The sequence below is a fragment of the Saccostrea cucullata genome, unplaced genomic scaffold (assembly GCF_032062105.1).
Source record: "Saccostrea cucullata isolate Sc308-1 unplaced genomic scaffold, CSIRO_AGI_Scuc_v1 ctg4756, whole genome shotgun sequence".
Lineage (NCBI taxonomy): Eukaryota > Metazoa > Mollusca > Bivalvia > Ostreida > Ostreidae > Saccostrea > Saccostrea cuccullata.
The window spans coordinates 20,987-42,059 of record NW_026931222.1 but is presented as its reverse complement, the minus strand read 5'-3'; the positions used below and the strand labels follow the sequence as shown (position 1 = coordinate 42,059).

The following is a 21,073-nucleotide window of genomic DNA, read 5'->3' as shown; positions in this document are numbered from 1 at the left end:
ATTTTTTGTGATTTTACCATAGAAAATGTTCAGTGAAGGGTAAATTTAGAAATATATATATGAAAGAATTCGGTTGTAAAAACAAAATGACCTCGCTTACAAAACAGGATTTTTGGGGTTTTGGAGATTTATCACAGTTTTTTCCTTTTTTTTGTCGAAAACTCTGAGGTTATCCATATTTTTTCCCAAGACTGACACCCTCCAACTTTTAAAACGATACTACACCCCTGTGGGGGGTCAACATTACCGCTACATGATACGCACCCATCCCTGTATCCTATTAAGTTGCTATTTTGTAAACGTACGTTATAACAACTCTTTCCTATTCAACCCCCCCCCGGGGCAACCCCCTGCCCCTTTAAAAATTTTTAGATCAGCGCCTGATACTTATAAATATTTATACTTCTGAACTTAAACACCGGACCACTTAAAAGGGGATTTAACACAGTTTAGATGATACCGTGAAAGTGCAGAATTAAGTCGCACTCACGGGATTATATTACTATAAACCTTCCAACTTTTTTCCCCAAAAGTTTAAATTCAATAAAATAAATCACTCTTTCAGGACAACCGTCACTTTATGGAACGCGATGCTTACATGTCTCATTATCATGAAAAATTATTAGAAATAAAAGACCACAAACAAGGAGTAAAATACATTTGTAACACAGCTTAAAGGGGGGAAGAACTTGGTGAACATAAAAGGTTTTAGAGCCATTTATTACCTGTTTCCCTGGCCTAACCATAATGCTCCGAAAAAAGTACTTTTGCGGAGCATTATGGGTAGGCCAGGGGAACAGGCTAAGCCATTTATAACCTTATTCACTCCCCTGTGATTTTCTTAACATTCCCATCGATTACTGCTAGATGTGAATAGAAATCGCAATATCATCGAACTTTAGCGCAAAGAAACAATTTAATAATTGATATTAATACATATTGATAAAATAAATAATATTTATTATTTTCAATCACAAATCGTTACAAGTTGAAACATTTACAAACCGAAACACAATATTCACAATTTGCTTCGCTTAACTTGAACGATAACCCCAAAACAAGCAATTCAAATTCAAAGACTTGCCAATATTCAGAAGTTTAAAAGTTTATCCATATATCATTTATAGTAGAACTTTAAATATTATATAACGCATTCAAATCCATTATAGATAACCATTTAACTTTAAATTAATAAATTCAATAACAAACGAACAAAAAAATATATTGTACCTCTGTTACAACGCACTTTGAAAATAAAGGTGTATAGGGGGCACTAACAGAGGACAGCTTCAAGCAACTTAGCATTTATCATAATAAAAAGGGACCAATTTGATTGTTCAAAACTATGAAAATTCTTACTCTCTCATATGTTTTACTGTACTTAAAAATTTATAGTTTTCATCTGTTTTAATAAACTCATTTATTATTGAAAGTTTTCAACGTCTACCAGTTAGGTAAATACATTATTATATGAATGCTTTGAGTATAGCATAGACACCGAGACTGGGCGAAGGGCCAGGGGAGGGGATGGGGGGCTAAGCCCCCCACTTATTTTGGAAAGATATATACATCGTATAAGCATTGAAAATGCAGCGTACCCTTTTTAGGTTTATTGCTCCCCTCCCCCGTTTGTTACCGATACCTATGTATTGGAAAGATAAAGATTTGGACTGAGGGGTCTTATATCCGTCTTGTCCTCTCTTCGACGGGAGTAAATCAATTCATTTTTGAGGTAAGGGTTAGGCTTAGTTTTTTGAAAGATAAACAAGCATTCTGAGAGTGTTGCATAAGCAATACATGTCCCCTACCGGGTTCCCCTTTTCTCTTTCGGGTGTCATTTTATTAGAGCCTGTGTATGACAAATTGCTACTTAAAGTTATGACTTGAATATGAATGAAATATATTTAGTGCATCACGATCCCTACTGTGAACCCAATTATTAAAAAGAAAGATAATAAAAATACCACAATTTCTTCAGAAATCAATGAGTAGAACGAAATGCAAACTTGATCTATAATTAATCAATTCATAAAAGCTATCCAGCAAGTTTCAATTCATGACAATCTCGATTAGAACATAAATTGAGTGCATCACGACATTTAACTATATATAACCCAGTTATAAAATTAAAAAGATAAAAATACCGTCATTCTTTCAAAATTCAATCAAGCAGAACGAAATGCAAACTTGATCTATAACTAATTAAGGTAAAGTCATATACTTAAAACCAGCTCAATATCTGCAAGCGTTTAGGAGAAAAGTGCGGACAACCCTGAAAAATTGAAAAGGCCGTAATTCCGTAAAAAATCAATGAAACGGAACGATATTCAAACTTGATCTGTAACTCATCAAGATACACCCAAGTATTAAAAATCAGCTCAATGTCTGCCAGCGTATGGAAAAAAAGTGTGGAAAACCAAGTGGGACAGACTGACAGACAGACGGGGACAGACAGACAGACAGACGGACAGACGCAGAGGAAACCTATAGTCCCCTCCGGTTTCACCGGTAGGGGACTAATAACAAATAAAATCTTTCCATGACTAAAATATGATTTTTTTTTCTAAGTGCGTTAAGTGTCTCCATGGTAAAATATATTGATGTAGACTCTTAATGCACTTTGAAAAAAAATTTCAAAGTGTGTTGAGTTGGTCCCAAATTTAACGCACTTTGAAAAACTTTTTCAAAGTGTGTAATTTTTTCAAAGTGCGTTGCCACACAGCATGCTGTACAAAGTTTGATAGAACCAAAGACGTGTATAAATAATGTTCCTGATAGAATGGCATCCAAACTTCATAAGCTTTCTAGGACCCGACCTTGTTATTGAGGCATTTGGTCAATTGCTTGCATATCACAATGAATCATGCTAATAAAGAGTGTTTTGGTGGCATTTATAATTAATGTGTAATGGGTTAGGTATGTAGTAGTAAGTAAACATCATACAAACAGAAGGCAAAGTCCTGTCTCAATAGCTGTCAATCTTGTATTTTCATTTGAAAAAATTTTGATTCTGTGATCAGATTACTTGTATTCTTCTGTGTACTGTACAACCATAAGGGTACCTGTATTCAATAAAAATATTTCCTTCAACCTTGCAAATTGTTTATAGTCAAAGTAATAAGTAATCTTAGATTTAATAAAGACATAATATACATATCTTTATTTAAATTATCAAATTTTATTCACAAAATGTATTTTTTTATGGCGAGTGAAATATTTGATTAATTTTTAGGTCGCCATTTTGCGACCTAAGAGCAAGTGTGACTTGGAGCACTGATTCATGCTCTTTACAAAAGAACTAAGTATTAATTTGATATTTTCTTCATAGGTACTTGTTATCCAGAGATCAACAAGAAGATTGAAAAAATTGTTAACAAGAAGAAATGTTTTCCAGACTATCATGATGTCAAGGAGATCATCATCAGTGTCAATAGAAGCAAGTCACTCCACATGACGTAAGGCTGGGAATGGTCGAAGGAAAATCTCTCTTGAACTTTGAAAAGCATTTTACAAGAAATTATCAGTGCCTCTTGCTGTAGGTCCTGCTAGTGCAGAGTTACAGATTTTACGGTTTTCCCTGCTTTGGTAGCATAATAAAACATATTTTCAGAGTTCTATTGTTTCCTACCAGATATCTCAAAGTCGTCATTTAAGATTAGTATGCCGCTTTCTTCCCTTCATTCCCATAACTTCATTGTCGTCATGCAGACGATTTGATTTGTTTAGCAAAGGGGGATAATTCAAAATGAAACGAAAGCAAAAAATAAGTCAGGAATGTAACAGACAGGTTCCAAAATTCAGGAAAATATTAAAGTAAAAGTATTTAATTATTCCTTCAAAAAGTAATCTGGAAACGGGAATATACATGTAAAGACTGCCAAAGTGAACTCTAGATTCTATTGATGCAGTTATCAAAAGAATTTTTTATCCAATCAGAATCAAGTATTTTATAGAAATTAAATGATTGTCAGAGATAGTCTTGAAGTACTACTGGTATCTTAATTTGATGATGCAGAAATATATCCATAAGAAATTTCTGAATAAATAATATATCTCAGTTTTAAACTTGATCAAACCTGATAAAGGAATAATGTTTATCAAGAAAATGTGCATTAGTTGCTTATGGTAATATAATATTCCCCGATGAAATAGGACATAAATCTTGATTTAGGTTCAGGGGTTCAAGGTTAAAAGGCAGAAAGAAAATCTACACAAATCTTACTTCATTACTTAATGTAAACTTTAATGAAAGCATATCAAGCACAATGAAGTCACATGAGTGTAGTAATTTAATTAATAATTTAACTATTCTAGGACATCAGCCATAGACCACTGGTCGAAAGTTGTATTTGAGGAGGTAGGGCGCAATCTCCAGGAGAGGAGAGGGCAGGATTTCATTTCCTCCTTGCTGTGGCACCTCCCTTCAGGGCACAGCAAGAAAGTTAGGTATGTAGGTAAATTTACAATATATTTTGTTTATCATCAAATTTATACATATAAGGTATAATGAGTTTGGTGAATTGAATGTATATCATATCTATATTTACACATGTACATTTATGTTCATTTTCCTGAGATTGACATATTAAATGAGACAAAATTTTAATATTTACATTCAGTGTAATTTTCCTTATTCTATTAGATATCCACGACATTCAAATTTCTATAACACACGCGAAACCTTGTCACAGCGCGTGAGAATACACAGTAGGAACTATATGCATTTTCAGTACTCTAAGAACACCAAAATATAAAATGTTGTATTTCAATTAAATGAAAAACTTTAACCCTGAAAAATTAACGTAAAAATTAACGTATTGTGTGTAAAGAATTATTTTGTCACTTTTTTCCTCGCAATGTTTGTTTGCGTCATTTAACTTTGCAACGTCATCTAACGTCACTTGACGCCACAAACGGCTCTTACATCTGTTAACTACGACCGTTTTGAAGGGCGCTAAATTCACATTTAAGATTAACGAAATGAGCAATTATGAAAAGGAAAAATTAGAGAATGTAAATATAAGCATTGAATTCATATTTTGGGATGTCTTCGGTCCTATAACACACCTGGCCGTGTCGACAAATTATCATACCGGGCTAACGCGCGGTATTCAATTTGTCGGCACGGCCAGGTGTGTTATAGGACCGAAGACATCCAAAATATGAATTCAATGCTTAAATGAATTTCGGTCATTGATTTATATATTCTTAAATAAATTGTAAAACTGAAATTTTTAGGAGCAGTTTTTGCAGTCATAAATTGTGAATCTCAAGATGGAGCCCTGGACAGTAGCATTATCAGTGAAGAAAGCAGAGAATCAAGTCTACCTTCATTTTGTACGCCATTGTTCTGTTGAAAAATTATACTCTCTGTTGTTTATTACCTGAAGATATTTGAAATATTTCATTTTTAGCTCACCTGAGCCAAAGGCTCAAGTGAGCTTTTTAGCTCACCTGAGCTGAAAGCTCAAGTGAGCTTTTCTGATCACATTTTGTCCGTCGTCCGTCTGTCTGTCTGTCTGTAAACTTTTCACATTTTCGACTTCTTCTCAAGAACCGCTGGGCCAATTTCAACCAAACTTGCCACAAAGCAAATCTTTACGAAATTCACACTGTATGGTGCTGAAAAAAGTTTGATTTGCAATTTATTGAAAAGTATTATATCATATATAATTATATTGTAATTGTATATCGTTTCTATAGATGTGGTAATTATTTTACGCATAAAAACATGTTAGAAATGAGGTTTCTAAGGAACTTAAAAGTTATGTATCAAATGTTAAAAGCACTTTTTTGATTGTGATTAAATAAAACTGATTGAACTCAACAGTTATTAAAATGTTAAAAGCACTTTGGATTTTGAAAATTTGCTTTGAAGTATTTAAGAATTCCCCCTTTGCTAAAAAATAAAATTAACATAAGAATATCAATCCAAGTATATGTTGACTATCCATATATACATGTAAATAGTCAATACATATATAACTCAGAGCGGTTGCATCTCGGATATACATATCTAATTAAAATCAAATAACGTCGTAAAATGGCTTTGCTTTTATTCAATTACTCTTGCTGCACGATAAATTCAATTAAAAATGCCTTCTAAACTTTATGTATTAAAAAGTATAAAAAGTTAAGACCCTCCCTCCCCCCCCCCCCCAGCCCCGCCTCGTGTGTAACAGCACATTCTAAAATGGAGCAGAATTTAAGCAGTTCCATCAACTATGCATATCAGATTCTGAAGTTTTCGTATTAACTAGTATACAGACTTAAGAGTTCTACAACATCCCAGGTACAAAATGGACCCTTGGGGTTTGATGCTCATTTCCCGTTCTTGAAACCTGTAGGTTAAATTCAGTCTCTTTCCCAGTGCAGCGTCAAAAACTTGTTTAACACGGACAGTGACAGTTCCCTACCTAAGTCTTTAGCATTCAAAGTAAATGTCATGGGTCTTTTGGATATTATCTTTCTTTTTTTTTACAAAAAGGGTCCCGTCCTTCGTTGGGCGTTGATTATTATTGCAACTATGCATAAACACTTGACCTTAATTGGATGATTCCTTTATCTGGTTGAAAATCATTAAATGGGGTAAAGCAACATTCATTTTTCAATCACATAACACATTGAGGAATCACCCTCCACTTTATTAGTTTATTTTCTAATGTTATCGATATGTCGATGGACTAATTTAGTTAATATAAAGACTCAGTTAATGTCGATGATAGAACAAGTGTGATGTATATTATGTCCTATATAAAGACTCAGTTAAATGTCACGTGACATGTTTACAAATACAATTTAAAAAGTCTATAGTACAAATATAAATTATGTTGCCATTCAACAAAGATTATAATTGCTTTTATCATTTCTAGAACATATATAGGACTCATAAGGAAATACAAAATATTTGCAGAACTCATAACGAAGTTCAAAGAAGTAGCATATATAGATATACTAAACTATCATTATAAAAATAAAAGATAACTCATATTCACACCTTTTATTCTATAAAAAGTTCTTATTTCTTAATTTTTATTAGACATTTCAAAGAAACGTCTCCACTTGTAATTTCATGACATCCAGTCTTCTCAGTCCTTTGATTTTTGGATTTTTAAGTAAAAGTTAACTTTTTTTTTTTTAGTAAATATGCATGGCTGATATAAACCTTAGTAAATCAACAGAAAATTGTAATATAACCAAAAGTTTATAAAAAGAAATAATCTACATAAGCTGATATCCTTCATTGTGAGTAGTTAGCTTTTTCTCCAAATATCGTAAAAATGAAGTGAAAAGTTTTTATTCAGATGTCATAACCACCTTTAACCAAGTTCATAATTTGGTAGTCACTTTTTATGTTTATAAGAAATTTACATTCAGATTTTGGTGTTGGTTAAAGGTGGTTATGACAAGGAGTTATCTAACACAGCCACCCTCTTGTGTTTTCCCATTACTCTAATGCTTACGGACCGATAATACCTTACTTTGTGACCCTATATCATTAAAAATACTATTGTATAATTCACCATATTTATCATTAAATTAGAACACAAGTCTATTGATTTATGCAATTTTTAAGGGAAAAATTTATCTTAAAGAATTCCTTTGTACAGAAACCACACTTTGTCTGCGTTATTGATGCATAACTAAAGTACTATCTGAAAATTTGAAGTCACTGTAGGCCGCAAAACGGCCTTATAGAGAATGATCCTTTGTACAGCATGCTGTGTGGCAACGCACTTTGAAAAAATTACACACTTTGAAAAAGTTTTCAAAGTGCGTTAAATTTGGGACCAACTCAACACACTTTGAAATTTTTTTTCAAAGTGCATTAAGAGTCTACATCAATATATTTTACCATGGAGACACTTAACGCACTTAGAAAAAAAAAATCATATTTTAGTCATGGAAAGATTTTATTTGTTATTAGTCCCCTACCGGTGAAACCGGAGGGGACTATAGGTTTCCTCTGCGTCTGTCCGTCTGTCTGTCTATCTGTCCCCGTCTGTCTGTCAGTCTGTCCCACTTAGTTTTCCACACTTTTTTTCCATACGCTGGCAGACATTGAGCTGATTTTTAATACTTGGGTGTATCTTGATGAGTTACAGATCAAGTTTGAATATCGTTCTGATTCATTGATTTTTTACGGAATTACGGTCTTTTCAATTTTTCAGGGTTTTCCGCACTTTTCTCCTAAACGCTTGCTGATATTGAGCTGGTTTTAAGTATATGACTTTACCTTAATTAGTTATAGATCAAGTTTGCATTTCGTTCTGCTTGATTGAATTTTGAAAGAATGACGGTATTTTTATCTTTTTAATTTTATAACTGGGTTATATATAGTTAAATGTCGTGATGCACTCAATTTATGTTCTAATCGAGATTGTCATGAATTGAAACTTGCTGGATAGCTTTTATGAATTGATTAATTATAGATCAAGTTTGCATTTCGTTCTACTCATTGATTTCTGAAGGAATTGTGGTATTTTTATTATCTTTCTTTTTAATAATTGGGTTCACAGTAGGGATCGTGATGCACTAAATATATTTCATTCATATTCAAGTCATAACTTTAACGCACTTTGTCAAAAAAAAAAATGACATATTTTAGTCATGGAAAGATTGCTTATATTGCTCTTTGTTATTTATCTTTCAAAAAACTAAGCCTAACCCTTACCTCAAAAATGAATTGATTTACTCCCGTCGAAGAGAGGACAAGACGGATATAAGACCCCTCAGTCCAAATCTTTATCTTTCCAATATATAGGTATCGGTAACAAACGGGGGAGGGGAGCAATAAACCTAAAAAGGGTACGCTGCATTTTCAATGCTTATACGATGTATATATCTTTCCAAAATAAGTGGGGGGCTTAGCCCCCATCCCCTCCCCTGGCCCTTCGCCCAGTCTCGATGTCTATGCTATACTCAAAGCATTCATATAATTATGTATTTACCTAACTGGTATGACGTTGAAAACTTTCAATAATAAATGAGTTAATTAAAACAGATGAAAACGAGAAATTTTTAAGTACAGTAAAACGTATGAGAGAGAAAGAATTTTCATAGTTTTGAACAATCAAATTGGCCCCTTTTTATTATGATAAATGCTAAGTTGCTTGAAGCTGTCCTCTGTTAGTGCCCCCTATACACCTTTACATCTACTTATCAAAGACTAGAATCAAAAAAAGGGGGGAAAGGAATTAATGAACTTAAACAATCGTCACTCTTTTTTTCAAGACCCTTTAATTTTCCCTTTTATTTTATCAAAAACTTAAATATTTAAAACGTCAATATCTCAGGTCCTACAGTGACTTTATCATAAAAAAGTTATCAAACCAGGATCTGTTATTTATCATACCGATTATTTGAAGGAATATTGATCAATCTTTACATTTTTTTCAAAGTGCGTTAATATGGTCGATATTAACGCACTTTGAAAAAATATTATTTTTTTCAAAGTGCGTTAGCTTGGTCCCAAATTTTAACGCACTTATAATATTTAAAGTTCTACTATAAATGATATATGGATAAACTTTTAAACTTCTGAATATTGGCAAGTCTTTGAATTTGGATTGCTTGTTTTGGGGTTATCGTTCAAGTTAAGCGAAGCAAATTGTGAGATTGTGTTTCGGTTTGTAAATGTTTCAACTTGTAACGATTTGTGATTGAAAATAATAAATATTATGTATTTTATCAATATGTATTAATATCAATTATTAAATTGTTTCTTTGCGCTAAAGTTCGATGATATTGCGATTTCTATTCACATCTAGCAGTAATCGATGGGAATGTTTGGAAAATCACAGGGGAGTGAATAAGGTTATAAATGGCTTAGCCTGTTTCCCTGGCCTACCCATAATGCTCCGCAAAAGTACTTTTGCGGAGCATTATGGTTAGGCCAGGGAAACAGGCTAATAAATGGCTCTAAAACCTTTTATGTTCACCAAGTTCTTCCCCTTGAAGCTGTGTTACAAATGTATTTGTAGCTCCTTGTTTGTGGTCTTTTATTTCTAATAATTTTTCATGATAATGAGACATGTAAGCATCGCGTTCCATAAAGTGACGGTTGTCCTGAAAGAGTGATTTATTTTATTGAATTTAAAGCTTGGGCAAAAAAGTTGGAAGGTTTATAGTAATATAATCCCGTGAGTGCGACTTAATTCTGCACTTTCACGGTATCATCTAAACTGTGTTAAGTGCCATTATAAGTGGTCCGGTGTTTCAAGTTCAGAAGTATAAATATTTATAAGTATCAGGCGCTGATCTAGAATTTTTAAAGGGGCAGGGGGTTGCCCGGGGAGGGGTTGAATAGGAAAGAGTTGTTATAACGTACGTTTACATATATAGCAACTTAATAGGATACAGGGATGGGTGCGTATCATGTAGCGGTAATGTTGACCCCCCACAGGGATGTAGTATCGTTTTAAAAGTTGGAGGGTGTCAGTCTTGGAAAATATATGGATAACCTCAGAGTTTTCGACAAAGAAAGGAAAAAACTGTGATAAATCTCCGAACCCAAAAGTCCTGTTTTGTAAGCGAGGTCATTTTGTTTTCACAACCGAATTCTTTCATATATATATTTCTAAATTAGCCCTTCACTGAACATTTTCTATGGTAAAATCACAAAAAATACAATATTGTGGACCCTCTTCTTTCTGTCTCTTTTTAGCAAATACAAAGGGAGTGCACCCCCCCCCTTGATCCGACACTGAGTACAATTAAACTGTAGACTCATCGACGTATATGATATTGCATGAAGATAAGAATAAATGTATTTATAAAGCGGTACAATGTTAAATGATATTGAAAATTAACACGACGTTCTGAACTTTCAGATTACTGTCCAATGCTCAACTTAAAGACTGGAAGCATTGACGTCAGACTTTGTCCAGAAAACGCAGTCTTTCCAAGTGGACACTATCTTTCCAATACAGTCTACAAATGTAACAATTTCACTTTTATTAACGTATCTTAGCCTAAGTTTGATTACTAATAAAAAAAATGTAAATTGGCAATTAATTAATTATAATGCATCGTGTTTATTACTAATAATTGTAAATTGGTAATTAATCAATAATAAAATTTTATTTCAGATCCTGCTTGTCTTCAGAGGTAGTTTTTTTTTCAATAAAAACTTAGTTATACTTTAAATAAATATAAAAATATTATTTCTTGACAGTTTCATCTTAAGATAAATTCTACATTTCTAGGAAAACAGATTTTACTACCCACGCTCCAAGGAAAACTGCGGCATCACTTAACCAGGAGGCAAACGACAGGTATAGATGTAAAATATTATAACGAACATGTTTGTATTGATCTATTCATTCTAATCTTTTTTTTAACAAACAAAAAAAAAGGGGGGGGGAATGGTACAGTCTGTAGTTGTTAAAACAAGAAATGATGTTTTATTTTTTGTACTTTATGCTTCAGTCCGAAGAATACTGAAGATCTAGCAGACAACAACATCAATATGGTTACTCTACTGTCCACGTTTATTGGAATCATTCTAACTGCCGCTGTCTCTGTTGTTGTACTGCTAGTTTATATACGAGGACAAAAAGGTATTGCTTGCCTAAGTGAATGGAATCGATTGTTAAAAAAATCATATTAGACCTTAATTTTTTTATTTTTAAAATTAAATATTTAAATTTGTTCGTATCAAGATGAAGATTTCCTTCATAATATCACCTGACTGTTTGTGAAACATGTGCATTTCTAAAATTATTATTTACTTTTTCAGAAAATGCTTTTCTTGATAAGACGGTGACTAAAGAAAGTGTATAACAAGGAACAATGTTCAGTGATTTTAGTGTAGCATCTCTGCTCTGTGGATAGAGTTGGCCAGTATACTGTATAAGTGAAATTTTAGCGAGACGCAAATTTAGCGATTTCTTATTTTAAAAAAATTGGTATTTCATTTTTAGCGATAAGTAATTTTAGGATTTTGAAATGCTCACTTAAGAAGCTATTACAAATTGAACCCTATAAAATTTTAGCGATATTCAATTTTTGCAAATCAGCATATTGTTGTTATCTTTATTATGGGGGGATACATTCTTGTTATCAATGATTTGCTCAGTTATATTTCATGCAGTCAGGCTTTTTCACGATTTGGATATTTCACGTGCCAGGAAGACGTTTTCCTGGCACGTAAAATATCAAAATTGTGAAAAAAAAGCCTGGGAAACTTCAGATATTTCGGACTGATGAGACCATACATGAGGGAATATCGAAAACTTCCTGGGCTGGTGCGATAAAACATATTTTGTCAAGTTTGGGGACTTCTCCCATAAAACCTTGCTACGAGCTTGGTACTTTCAAAATTTAAAGGGGTCATAATTAAACAATAAAAGTTTTGAAAGTTAAAAAAAATAGCTTGGTATGTTGATTATATATGAATTGTAAAATTATGTCGATTTATCATCAAATACCAAGGACATGAACAATATATTAGAAAATTTATTTACCAAATAAGTTCCCCGAAAAGGCATTTCAACATATACAAGGGTTGATCCAAAAGTAATGTCAAAACTTCGATAAAATCGCTACCCGTCGACGTAAAACAACAAAATTATTAAGGATGAAAGCTACATTAATTTCAAATTAGACCTGAAAATTTCAATTCAGCAAGATTTATACTTTTCAAAATATCGGATTATATACAAATTGAGATTATGGTAGTCGCCGCATCAAAATAACGTCATATGACGGATACGCGCCGTCATACATTTAAACGCTTCCCTTCGTTTCATTAAAAATATGAGAGAGCCACGAACAAGTTCACAAATTTCACTTTCTTAGAGAAAACTTGGTACCCATCGTACACTCACTCTTTCCATAATTAATTCTTCCGTCAAAATTCTTTGAACAGTAGTATAAGACCAACTTAAAATTTCTCATATCGCTCTTACCGTCTGTCTTTTTTGGTAACGCCACACACCATTGAACGTTTCCGTCCGTCCTCTCATTTGGTCTTCTTGTCATCTGCTTAGCATTCAATGACCCATCATCCACCCCAAATCGCTGAAACAATCTTAACAAGTCTCTTATTTACATTCTTTTCTCTGTGAGACTGTTGAATCAACGTAACTATCTCTTCTGGTGATTTCTCCATTTTGAAGCTAAAAATGCATTACAATTTGCTCTGGCTTCCTTTTGACATTTCCTTTTTTCGATGCAATGCACCGGAGTAAAACAACGATGTTTTTTTTTTATAATAAAAAATAGCAATTATATCATATACTTTTCAACTTAAGACTAGAAAATGATGTAAATTTTTGTCTTTTAAAATATTTTCTGATTAGGCGATTTTAATAGATGTTTTTAATGTGTTTGTCTTTTTTAATTAAAAAAGTACACTTAATTTGAGACGTTCAGTTGTGATGCGGCGACCCCCCATATGTTCTATGTTTTAAATATCTATGAAATAAATTCAGTTAAACATTATTGAATGAAAAATTAAAGTTTAATTCGATTTATATTTGTGCATCTTTTGGTATATTATATTTGATAATATGACGCCTATTATAAAAGATATGGACACTGTGACATTACTTTTGGATCAACCCTCGTATTTTATATAAATCCACAATTTAGGCAAATTCTACAATATAAATTGGTGGTTTTTTTTTTTAAATAAACTTTTATATAAATGACCAATTTACATTGTGTAGTCACCAGTCGCCGTAATCATTGATTTTTTATGACGAGATTGCATCTCTGACACTTCCCCTGCCTTTTTTTCTTACAATTTCACTGACAAGATATACACTTGAGTTACCCGTAAAAACAGACTGAAACTTGTCTTGTGTATATGACTTCAATTATATTTTAATATTACGGATGCGTTGTAGTTGGGAATATTCATGTGATAAGAATACAGTAGTTATTAATCAGACATGATACATTAGCGTGTTGGTCACACAGAGACAGCAAATATAGTCATGACCGTGTTACATTTAGTATAGTTAATCATAACCGCATAAACAATATGAGTTAGATCATTTGTAACTCCTCGCTAATCTCGTACATGTTCATGAGTTCAGTTTCCAAGTACTTGTGTTCTCGAAGTGTTTCTTTTCTTCAATTACTTGCATATTCTTTTCTTATTTTTTGTTCTGAATAAAGATGTATTTTTTATCTTTGCAAAGATCTCTTCGAAAATAAAACACTTTATATAAAAAAAAATAAAATATTAGAATATGTCCCCTAACTTGGAATATAGAACATTGAATTAAATTAATCATGTTAATGTAAGTCGGTGTTTGAGGGTTACATCAAAACAAATAAATATATATAGTATACTAGAAAAATTTTGTCTCGTATAACTTACGTTGCACATTATATCCTCCGAGGAAAAACAACTGTATGGTAGACTTATCCTTGGCTCTACTCAAACTTGTTTAAAATATTTTGTCATTTTTTCCAACAAAGCTGGGATATAATATATATCCTCCAACTGAGCATTTGAATCTATTTGTTGCGTTCAAATTCTTTTTTTTTTTTTTTTTATTTTATTATTATAATTTTTTTTTAAACTTTTTTTTTCTGTCAAAACAATAACTGAAAACCTAGAGTCTATCCCCTCCCCCCTCCCCCCCCCCCCCTCTCGCCTACAACACCATACAACAGCAGTCAACATGGTCAAAGCGAGATAACTCCAATTTCACAATATGGAAACGAGGCCGAAAAACAAATGTACTTCCGGTAGTAAACCTAGATGAATGAAGAAATTTAACTCAGGTCCAATTTGGACAGAATATGACATCAAGACGGTAAGCAGGGTACATTTTGTTGTGGTACAATGTAGGTTTTATTGATATATGCTGCACGGGTTATGGCAGAATGTTGTTGAGTGATCCCGATCTCTGTAAACACAGGGTCTGTCAAGCAGTGTTTTCCACAGGTGGTTTGAAATGCTTTTCCAGTTAGGTGTGTGTTGCCTTTCAGAAACGTACTTATTAATCTCAGTGGAAAGAGTGGTTGATGAACATTACATAATCGTACCACTCATCTATTCGCACATGTCATAGGTGGCAGGCCTATAATTTGAGAAAAAAGTATTGGTCATTATTTGATGTAAATTCTTTTTGTAATAATTTAATAAATAATTTTTTAACCTTTTTAATAAAGTTGCATGCATTTCCTATTTAATTGGTCCCATCAAGATTGCCCATAGTAACCAAGATAGGTTCCTGTAGGGTGCAAAATGAACATTTACATTCGGTTTGATATAAATTCAAAGGTCTAACAATTCAGAATTTAGAGATACAGTCAAAAGTGTTTGCATTTAAAGTATTTGTGTGTACTTAAAAATAGTTAAATATTTAAATTTTTGGCATTGTAAATTTAAATTCCATTTTGGAATATCATACTGCAGTCACCCATCCAAGGGTTAAGCAGACTCTCCATTGCTCAACTTGCCTGAGATAGAGGGAGACACTATCGTATCACTTGCTGCAGAACTGTAGCTCTCTGCTTCAGAAAATTTGGAACAGGTAAAGCTGAGAGCTACAGATCCAAACTTTGTAAAAACCTTCGCTTTACACCGCCAATTTTTGTCGCAACTTTAGGTATAATTTCTTGTATTTTCTACTTTCCCCAGCTTTAAAAATAGTATTTAATAATTAATCATACATTTAACTCCAATTCCTGATAACTTACTTACCTTTCACATGTGTTATAACTCTAACAGAAGGCCGTTTGTGGTTACGGAAGTTGAAATGGGACTCTATTACACCGACATTACAAAACTATATACAGGACTGTTTCGGACCGTTTAAAGGTAAATAAAGTATTCAAAATAAGAGTTAAACTTTTGATTAACTATATGATACCATTCTAAAAGCCAGAGAAAGCTTAAACGACAATAAATAATACCTAAAGTAGCGACCCCCCCCCCAAAAATGGTGGCGTAAATTGAAGGTTTTAATAATGCTTGGATAGTAAGTCTCTGCTTTACCTGTTCGAATTTTCTCAAGCAGAGAGGTACAGTTCTACAGCTACTGTATCACTAGACAAGCTAGCTCACTAGTGAGGCAGTATAATTTCCCTATTTACTGTCCACTACACCCCCCCCACCCCACATGGAAGCTTTGACCTGAAGCTTAGGCTTAGTTGTCTATGATCTGGACCTCTTCGGTACTGGCAATCAATGCCTAGCCTTAGAGCTTCCTGAAGTAGGCCTGGAACCTCTTCAGTCACGGCAAACCCTGCTGTCCACAGACACAGTCTGTAAATGGACACAAAGTCCTAGCTCCAAGACTTCCTGAAGTGGGTAGCCACTACGCTGCGACAAATTTTGTAATGTGAAGCGGTCACCCATCCAAGAATTAAACAGGCTTTTCATTGCTTAACTTGCCTGATATATTCAGAAGAGATAAGAAGGGAGACTCTACTGCATCACTAGAAAAGCTGAGTTCACTAGGGAGACCAAATAAAAAATTCTACCTGTGCATTTTCATGAATGTGGGACTAGAGCTGAGATGACAAAAAAGAGACTTTTTGAAAATGCATTTTAGGCAGAACACACAATAATTTAATGAAATATTGCAATTACTTTTGAAATAGGAAGACTTAATATAAGTATAAGATGTTTTCCGGAATTACTTTGTATTCAAAACTTCTATAGCAAAATAATGTTTAGGCACATACCAAGAACTCACTGAAGGTAAAAATGTGCATTTTAGCATCTACTTGTCTGTTTCCATTGCATTAAATTGCATTAGATTGAAAATAGTGACAGATTTATGAGTGAAGATAGGGTTCTCTTCCAGAACTTTAATTGTACTGTTAAATAACATTTTTATGTCTGAAGAAAAATTTGACTGCACTTAGTGATTCAACTGTTAAATACATGTACGTGTTTCTTAGCCAACCTTTAAAGTAAATTTGCCCAGAATGTTGATTCATTCTAGTCCATTTCTCTCTGTAAACATTTTGCACTTTCTCCAATTTTTAATGATGAAAATTTGCATTTGATATGTGAGGCTTCCAACTGTTTACAAGTTGAGATACAGAAATAATATAGTTCACTAGCATGACTAGGCGTTATTATTTTGGGAGTTCACATTTATTCTTGATAAAGTCTTCAATCCGGCTTAACTTCCTTATTTAATATGTAATTTATTTCTTTAAGGAAAAAACAAACAATATAAAGAACTGAATCAAACAGGAAGTGACAAGATTTGGGATCATATACTTCTTATTTTTTCTTTGTTTTATTTGACAAGATTACAATGTAAAGGTGTACAGTTTCGAGGCATCTGTAGTATTTCAGTTACCAAGGAAATAATTTAAAAATATAAGTATATTCTAAATTCTAATTTTTATTTATGATTTAGTCTAATAACAAAGTACTGTTAAATCATTAATTTAATTTTCATAAAGGGTGGGGTGGGTGTAACAATAACATATAATACTTGTGCTTATGTTTTCCTCCCAAGAATGAAATTTGGTATAGAACATCTGATTATGACAAATGTTACCTCAGTTGTCTTAATTTTTTTTTTATCATAATTAATTCCGATATGGTCAAAGTCAAGGTTGATATCAGAATAATATTATAGAACATGTTGAAAGAGGAAAAATATATAATTTGCAAAAGCTTAGAAAAACTTCACTTTGCAATCACCCCAGAATGTACAGTTTTAGACTTATAATTATCCATTTTTTGGTTTCTAAATATCAGACTTAAAGTTGAATTTTCTTCACATTTATATAAATCCTTTTATAAAAGGTACATGTACTTTTATCACACGATTGCCATAATTAGGATTAATGAAGATCAATAATACGATAAAAGTCAAATTTAAAATAAACTTCAGAAAGTAAAATATTCAGATTCTGATATTTGACTCAACATTGTTTATAGGAAAATGAACTAAATAGAACAAAAATACATGTACATGATATGAAGAAACTTGTTGCTTGTTTAATCGACGCCTTAGACTTAGCGTATCTTTATTTGTATGGATGTGGTACTCTAGTAAACACATACATGTAAGGAGTTGTCAGAACTTCCTGGTCCTCGGGAGAAATGATTACATAATGCCCCACATGTAGTGAATGGCTTTGTATTCTAACTATACATGAGGAAATTTGAGGTAAATGAAAACTTGTGATCTTTACTGGGGTGACACTCGAGTGCATGAAAACCCTTTGTGTTTGAAGTGATGGATTACTGTTTGAAGGTCAACTCATATGTAAAGTAGGTCAGGAAAAAAAGAAAGGATGCATTTTACAGTGAAATGTGTATTTTATTTTTACCTCTTTTATAATTTCTGTATAAAGGCATTGTAGCAGTCTAGATTACAATCAATATTATGTATAGGTCTTACTCTTTGGCAAATGAATTTTCTTTTATTCAGAAAGAATAGTGGTTCTTTGTTAAAATCATAATTCTTAGTAGATTTCATCAGTCCGGAAATCTGAGATTCTTTTAGACATTATATGCATATAAACTAAATAGAGTAATAAAGTACATGAATGGAAAGAAAACTAGATGCATGTATATACATGTACTTTTGTCTAATGATAACAATTTCAAATTTTTTAGATTATAGGCATTTAAAACAAGAATATTTTAAAAGCTGCTAGAATAGTACATGCATATACATATATTACTTTTTTAATTATACAATGAATATATGTAAAGCAAATGTAGGGATTTAGGAACCTTTTAACAAAAGCATACTTTGTGAGTACATTGACAAACATGTACATGTATCTGTAAATATCAGTACACACTCCTAAAGATAAGTGGTGAGATACGATTGCCTGATCTGAAGTATGTGACAGATCTTGTAGTGTAATCCCTCATCCAATGGAGAGCTTCAATTATACATGGAGACAAATTTATGAAGTGGTAGCTAGTTGAAGCTGTAGATTTCAGTACCATAAAATTCCTGTCACATGTCGTCAGATACGCCAACAAATAGACAAGTACTTCACGTTGTATATATGTATCCTTGTGTAGCTATCAAATCTTGTTTGTGCAAGGGTTTTGTAAATTTGTCAAATAATTCAGAATAATATATTTAAGTATAAGAGTACAAATGTATGTTTGTACTAAGGATATGAATTTAAATTTGCCAAATAGGGAAGATTTGCTATGATTTATAAATTTTTATCGATAGCCACATTCATTAAATATGAAACCATGTTGCAAATTTACTACATAAATCTAGTGTAGACTTGGCCTTGATGTAAAACAGCTGATGTGAACAAAAATAGAAATAATGACTCATATGTATTGTATAGACTATGTTCTGTTGTACACATTTATAAAACCATATCCTGTATCTATTAATTGCCTGTATATGTACATTTTAGGTCTTCAGGATAACTTCAGTGTGATGAATGAGAGATAAGTTTTGCCTACTTCAGATGCTTCTCCCAATTATTGTTATGTCTCAGTAATTCGTTAGGGCTTAACGATTATGTCTGAGAGGAGAAGCGTTCCTCTGCCTCCAAAAGGAGCCGAGACGGAAAGAATCTCTAAATTGATTGGTCAGCAGAGAAGGCAAGTCCACCAATGAGAAGAGAGCTAGATCTGTTTCTTAAACTGCTTATCAATCTATGTATTTTTCACTGCTTGCCTTATACAACTTTAGAAATTCTTTCTGTCTGCAATCGATACAAAGGAATGAGGACTGCTCACAATGTAGAATAGTAGTTGTCTCTCTTGCGTTTTATTCTGATCTGTTCTGCAGTCACAACTGTTTTCTTCTTGAACACCATTGTAAACCAACTTGCATGAACATAGTGTAACTGCATGTAAGATATTCTAAGCACATTTGCATATCAGTCTTACATGTTATATATTCATTAAATGTAAAATTTAAGAAGGAAGGAACATAAGATGCCACATGTGATCCTTGTGTTGCAATATGCTTTCTGTTAATGGGAGAAGGGGAAAAAGTCTTGCTGCATGCAGTATTTATATCAAATTAAATCAAACATTTTATTTGTTTTTTACTTAATATATATATATATATATATATCTATGTCCATTAATTTGATTAGATTTCCAAATAATGAAAAAAAATGTGTCACAATTTTGTGTTGCTAAAAAATGTACATATGTACCTGGAGAAATCTTCCGTTTTTGGGTCACCAGGTCATTCATGTAAAAGTATGTCTTTTTACAGGTTATTTTAAACAAAGGGCATTCTAAAGGCATTCAGTTGTTTAATTTCCAGCAACTTACTAAAGGTTTTGACAATTATGATCTCTTTAAAAGAAATCCTTAAATGTACGATAATTACGCAGATCATTTACTGAACATTGCAGAAAGTGAAAGAAGAAATATAATTGGCTGCCCTCAAAACTAAAAAAAAATGTTTGGACAGTGTACAAATTTAATAGCTCTTAATGTATCTTTGAATTACATTTATAAATGTAGACTTTTTAAAATTTTCGCTAGCTGTTCTTTTGTTATATAACGTCAGTACTTGTATTAAAGCCCCAGTTTCTTAAAAAGGTGATGCTCTAGCAGCTATAATACATGTAAGCTGAATTAACCTTTTATGGGTGTTGATTCAAAGAAATATTGATTTTATTTTAGGAAGAAATTTTATTTATTACTTTATTGTAATTCATTACTTTATCTATCTATCAAAAATTTAAAAAATTTTAAAACTGAAAATCATGTAATGTTACATTTTCCTTGTAGTTGCATTTGTCTTTACATATATATAGACCAGGCATTAAAACAAATCATTTATATAGTAAGTCAGACAGCTGGGATTTAAAACTCCTCCATTCTTTATGCTTCAAATTTATTTGCATTCAGAAAAAGAGATAAGAAAACTGCACACAGGTATATTGCCTGACACGGTTTTATTGATTATAGAATGATTGGGGTTGACTTCCAAACGGATAAGTAGTTTGTAGTTTTAACTTCCGTGTTAAATTGTTCTGGACCTATACAGTTTCTATATCTGTGGTAAACTCATCGTTATTCAAGAGGAGACTATAGAAGTATTGTGTTGAGCAACAAGTGATTGTACAGTTTTACGTGATTAATAGTCCTGTACCCTTCACTTATTCTGTGTTTAGAAAAAAAAATCGC

At 32.5% G+C, this 21,073-nt stretch overlaps 1 protein-coding gene and 1 long non-coding RNA gene across 2 annotated transcripts; both read left to right on the top strand.

The window, feature by feature from the left end:
- Positions 1 to 3,327: 3,327 nt before the first annotated feature.
- On the top strand, positions 3,328 to 5,335 carry LOC134231864 (uncharacterized). The gene is made up of 3 exons (XR_009984643.1): positions 3,328 to 3,455; positions 4,315 to 4,446; positions 5,239 to 5,335. It is a non-coding gene; the product is annotated as an uncharacterized LOC134231864 (long non-coding RNA).
- Positions 5,336 to 10,797: 5,462 nt separating this feature from the next.
- On the top strand, positions 10,798 to 12,019 carry LOC134231863 (uncharacterized). Its single transcript, XM_062713830.1, has 5 exons — positions 10,798 to 10,940; positions 11,091 to 11,109; positions 11,208 to 11,276; positions 11,431 to 11,561; positions 11,741 to 12,019. Exons 1-5 carry the CDS (start codon positions 10,844 to 10,846, stop codon positions 11,782 to 11,784), a joined length of 360 nt encoding a protein of 119 aa, XP_062569814.1. The 5' UTR covers positions 10,798 to 10,843; the 3' UTR covers positions 11,785 to 12,019.
- Positions 12,020 to 21,073: the final 9,054 nt, after the last annotated feature.

What these genes read in the sequence shown, in the direction of transcription:
- LOC134231863 (XM_062713830.1), top strand. Translation starts at nt 10,844, where the DNA reads ATGCTCAACTTAAAGACTGGAAGCATTGACGTCAGACTTTGTCCAGAA. An exon ending in AACCAGGAGGCAAACGACAG is followed by an intron (nt 11,277 to 11,430) that starts GTATAGATGTAA and finishes TTTATGCTTCAG; the next exon opens with TCCGAAGAATACTGAAGATC. An exon ending in TTATATACGAGGACAAAAAG is followed by an intron (nt 11,562 to 11,740) that starts GTATTGCTTGCC and finishes TTACTTTTTCAG; the next exon opens with AAAATGCTTTTCTTGATAAG.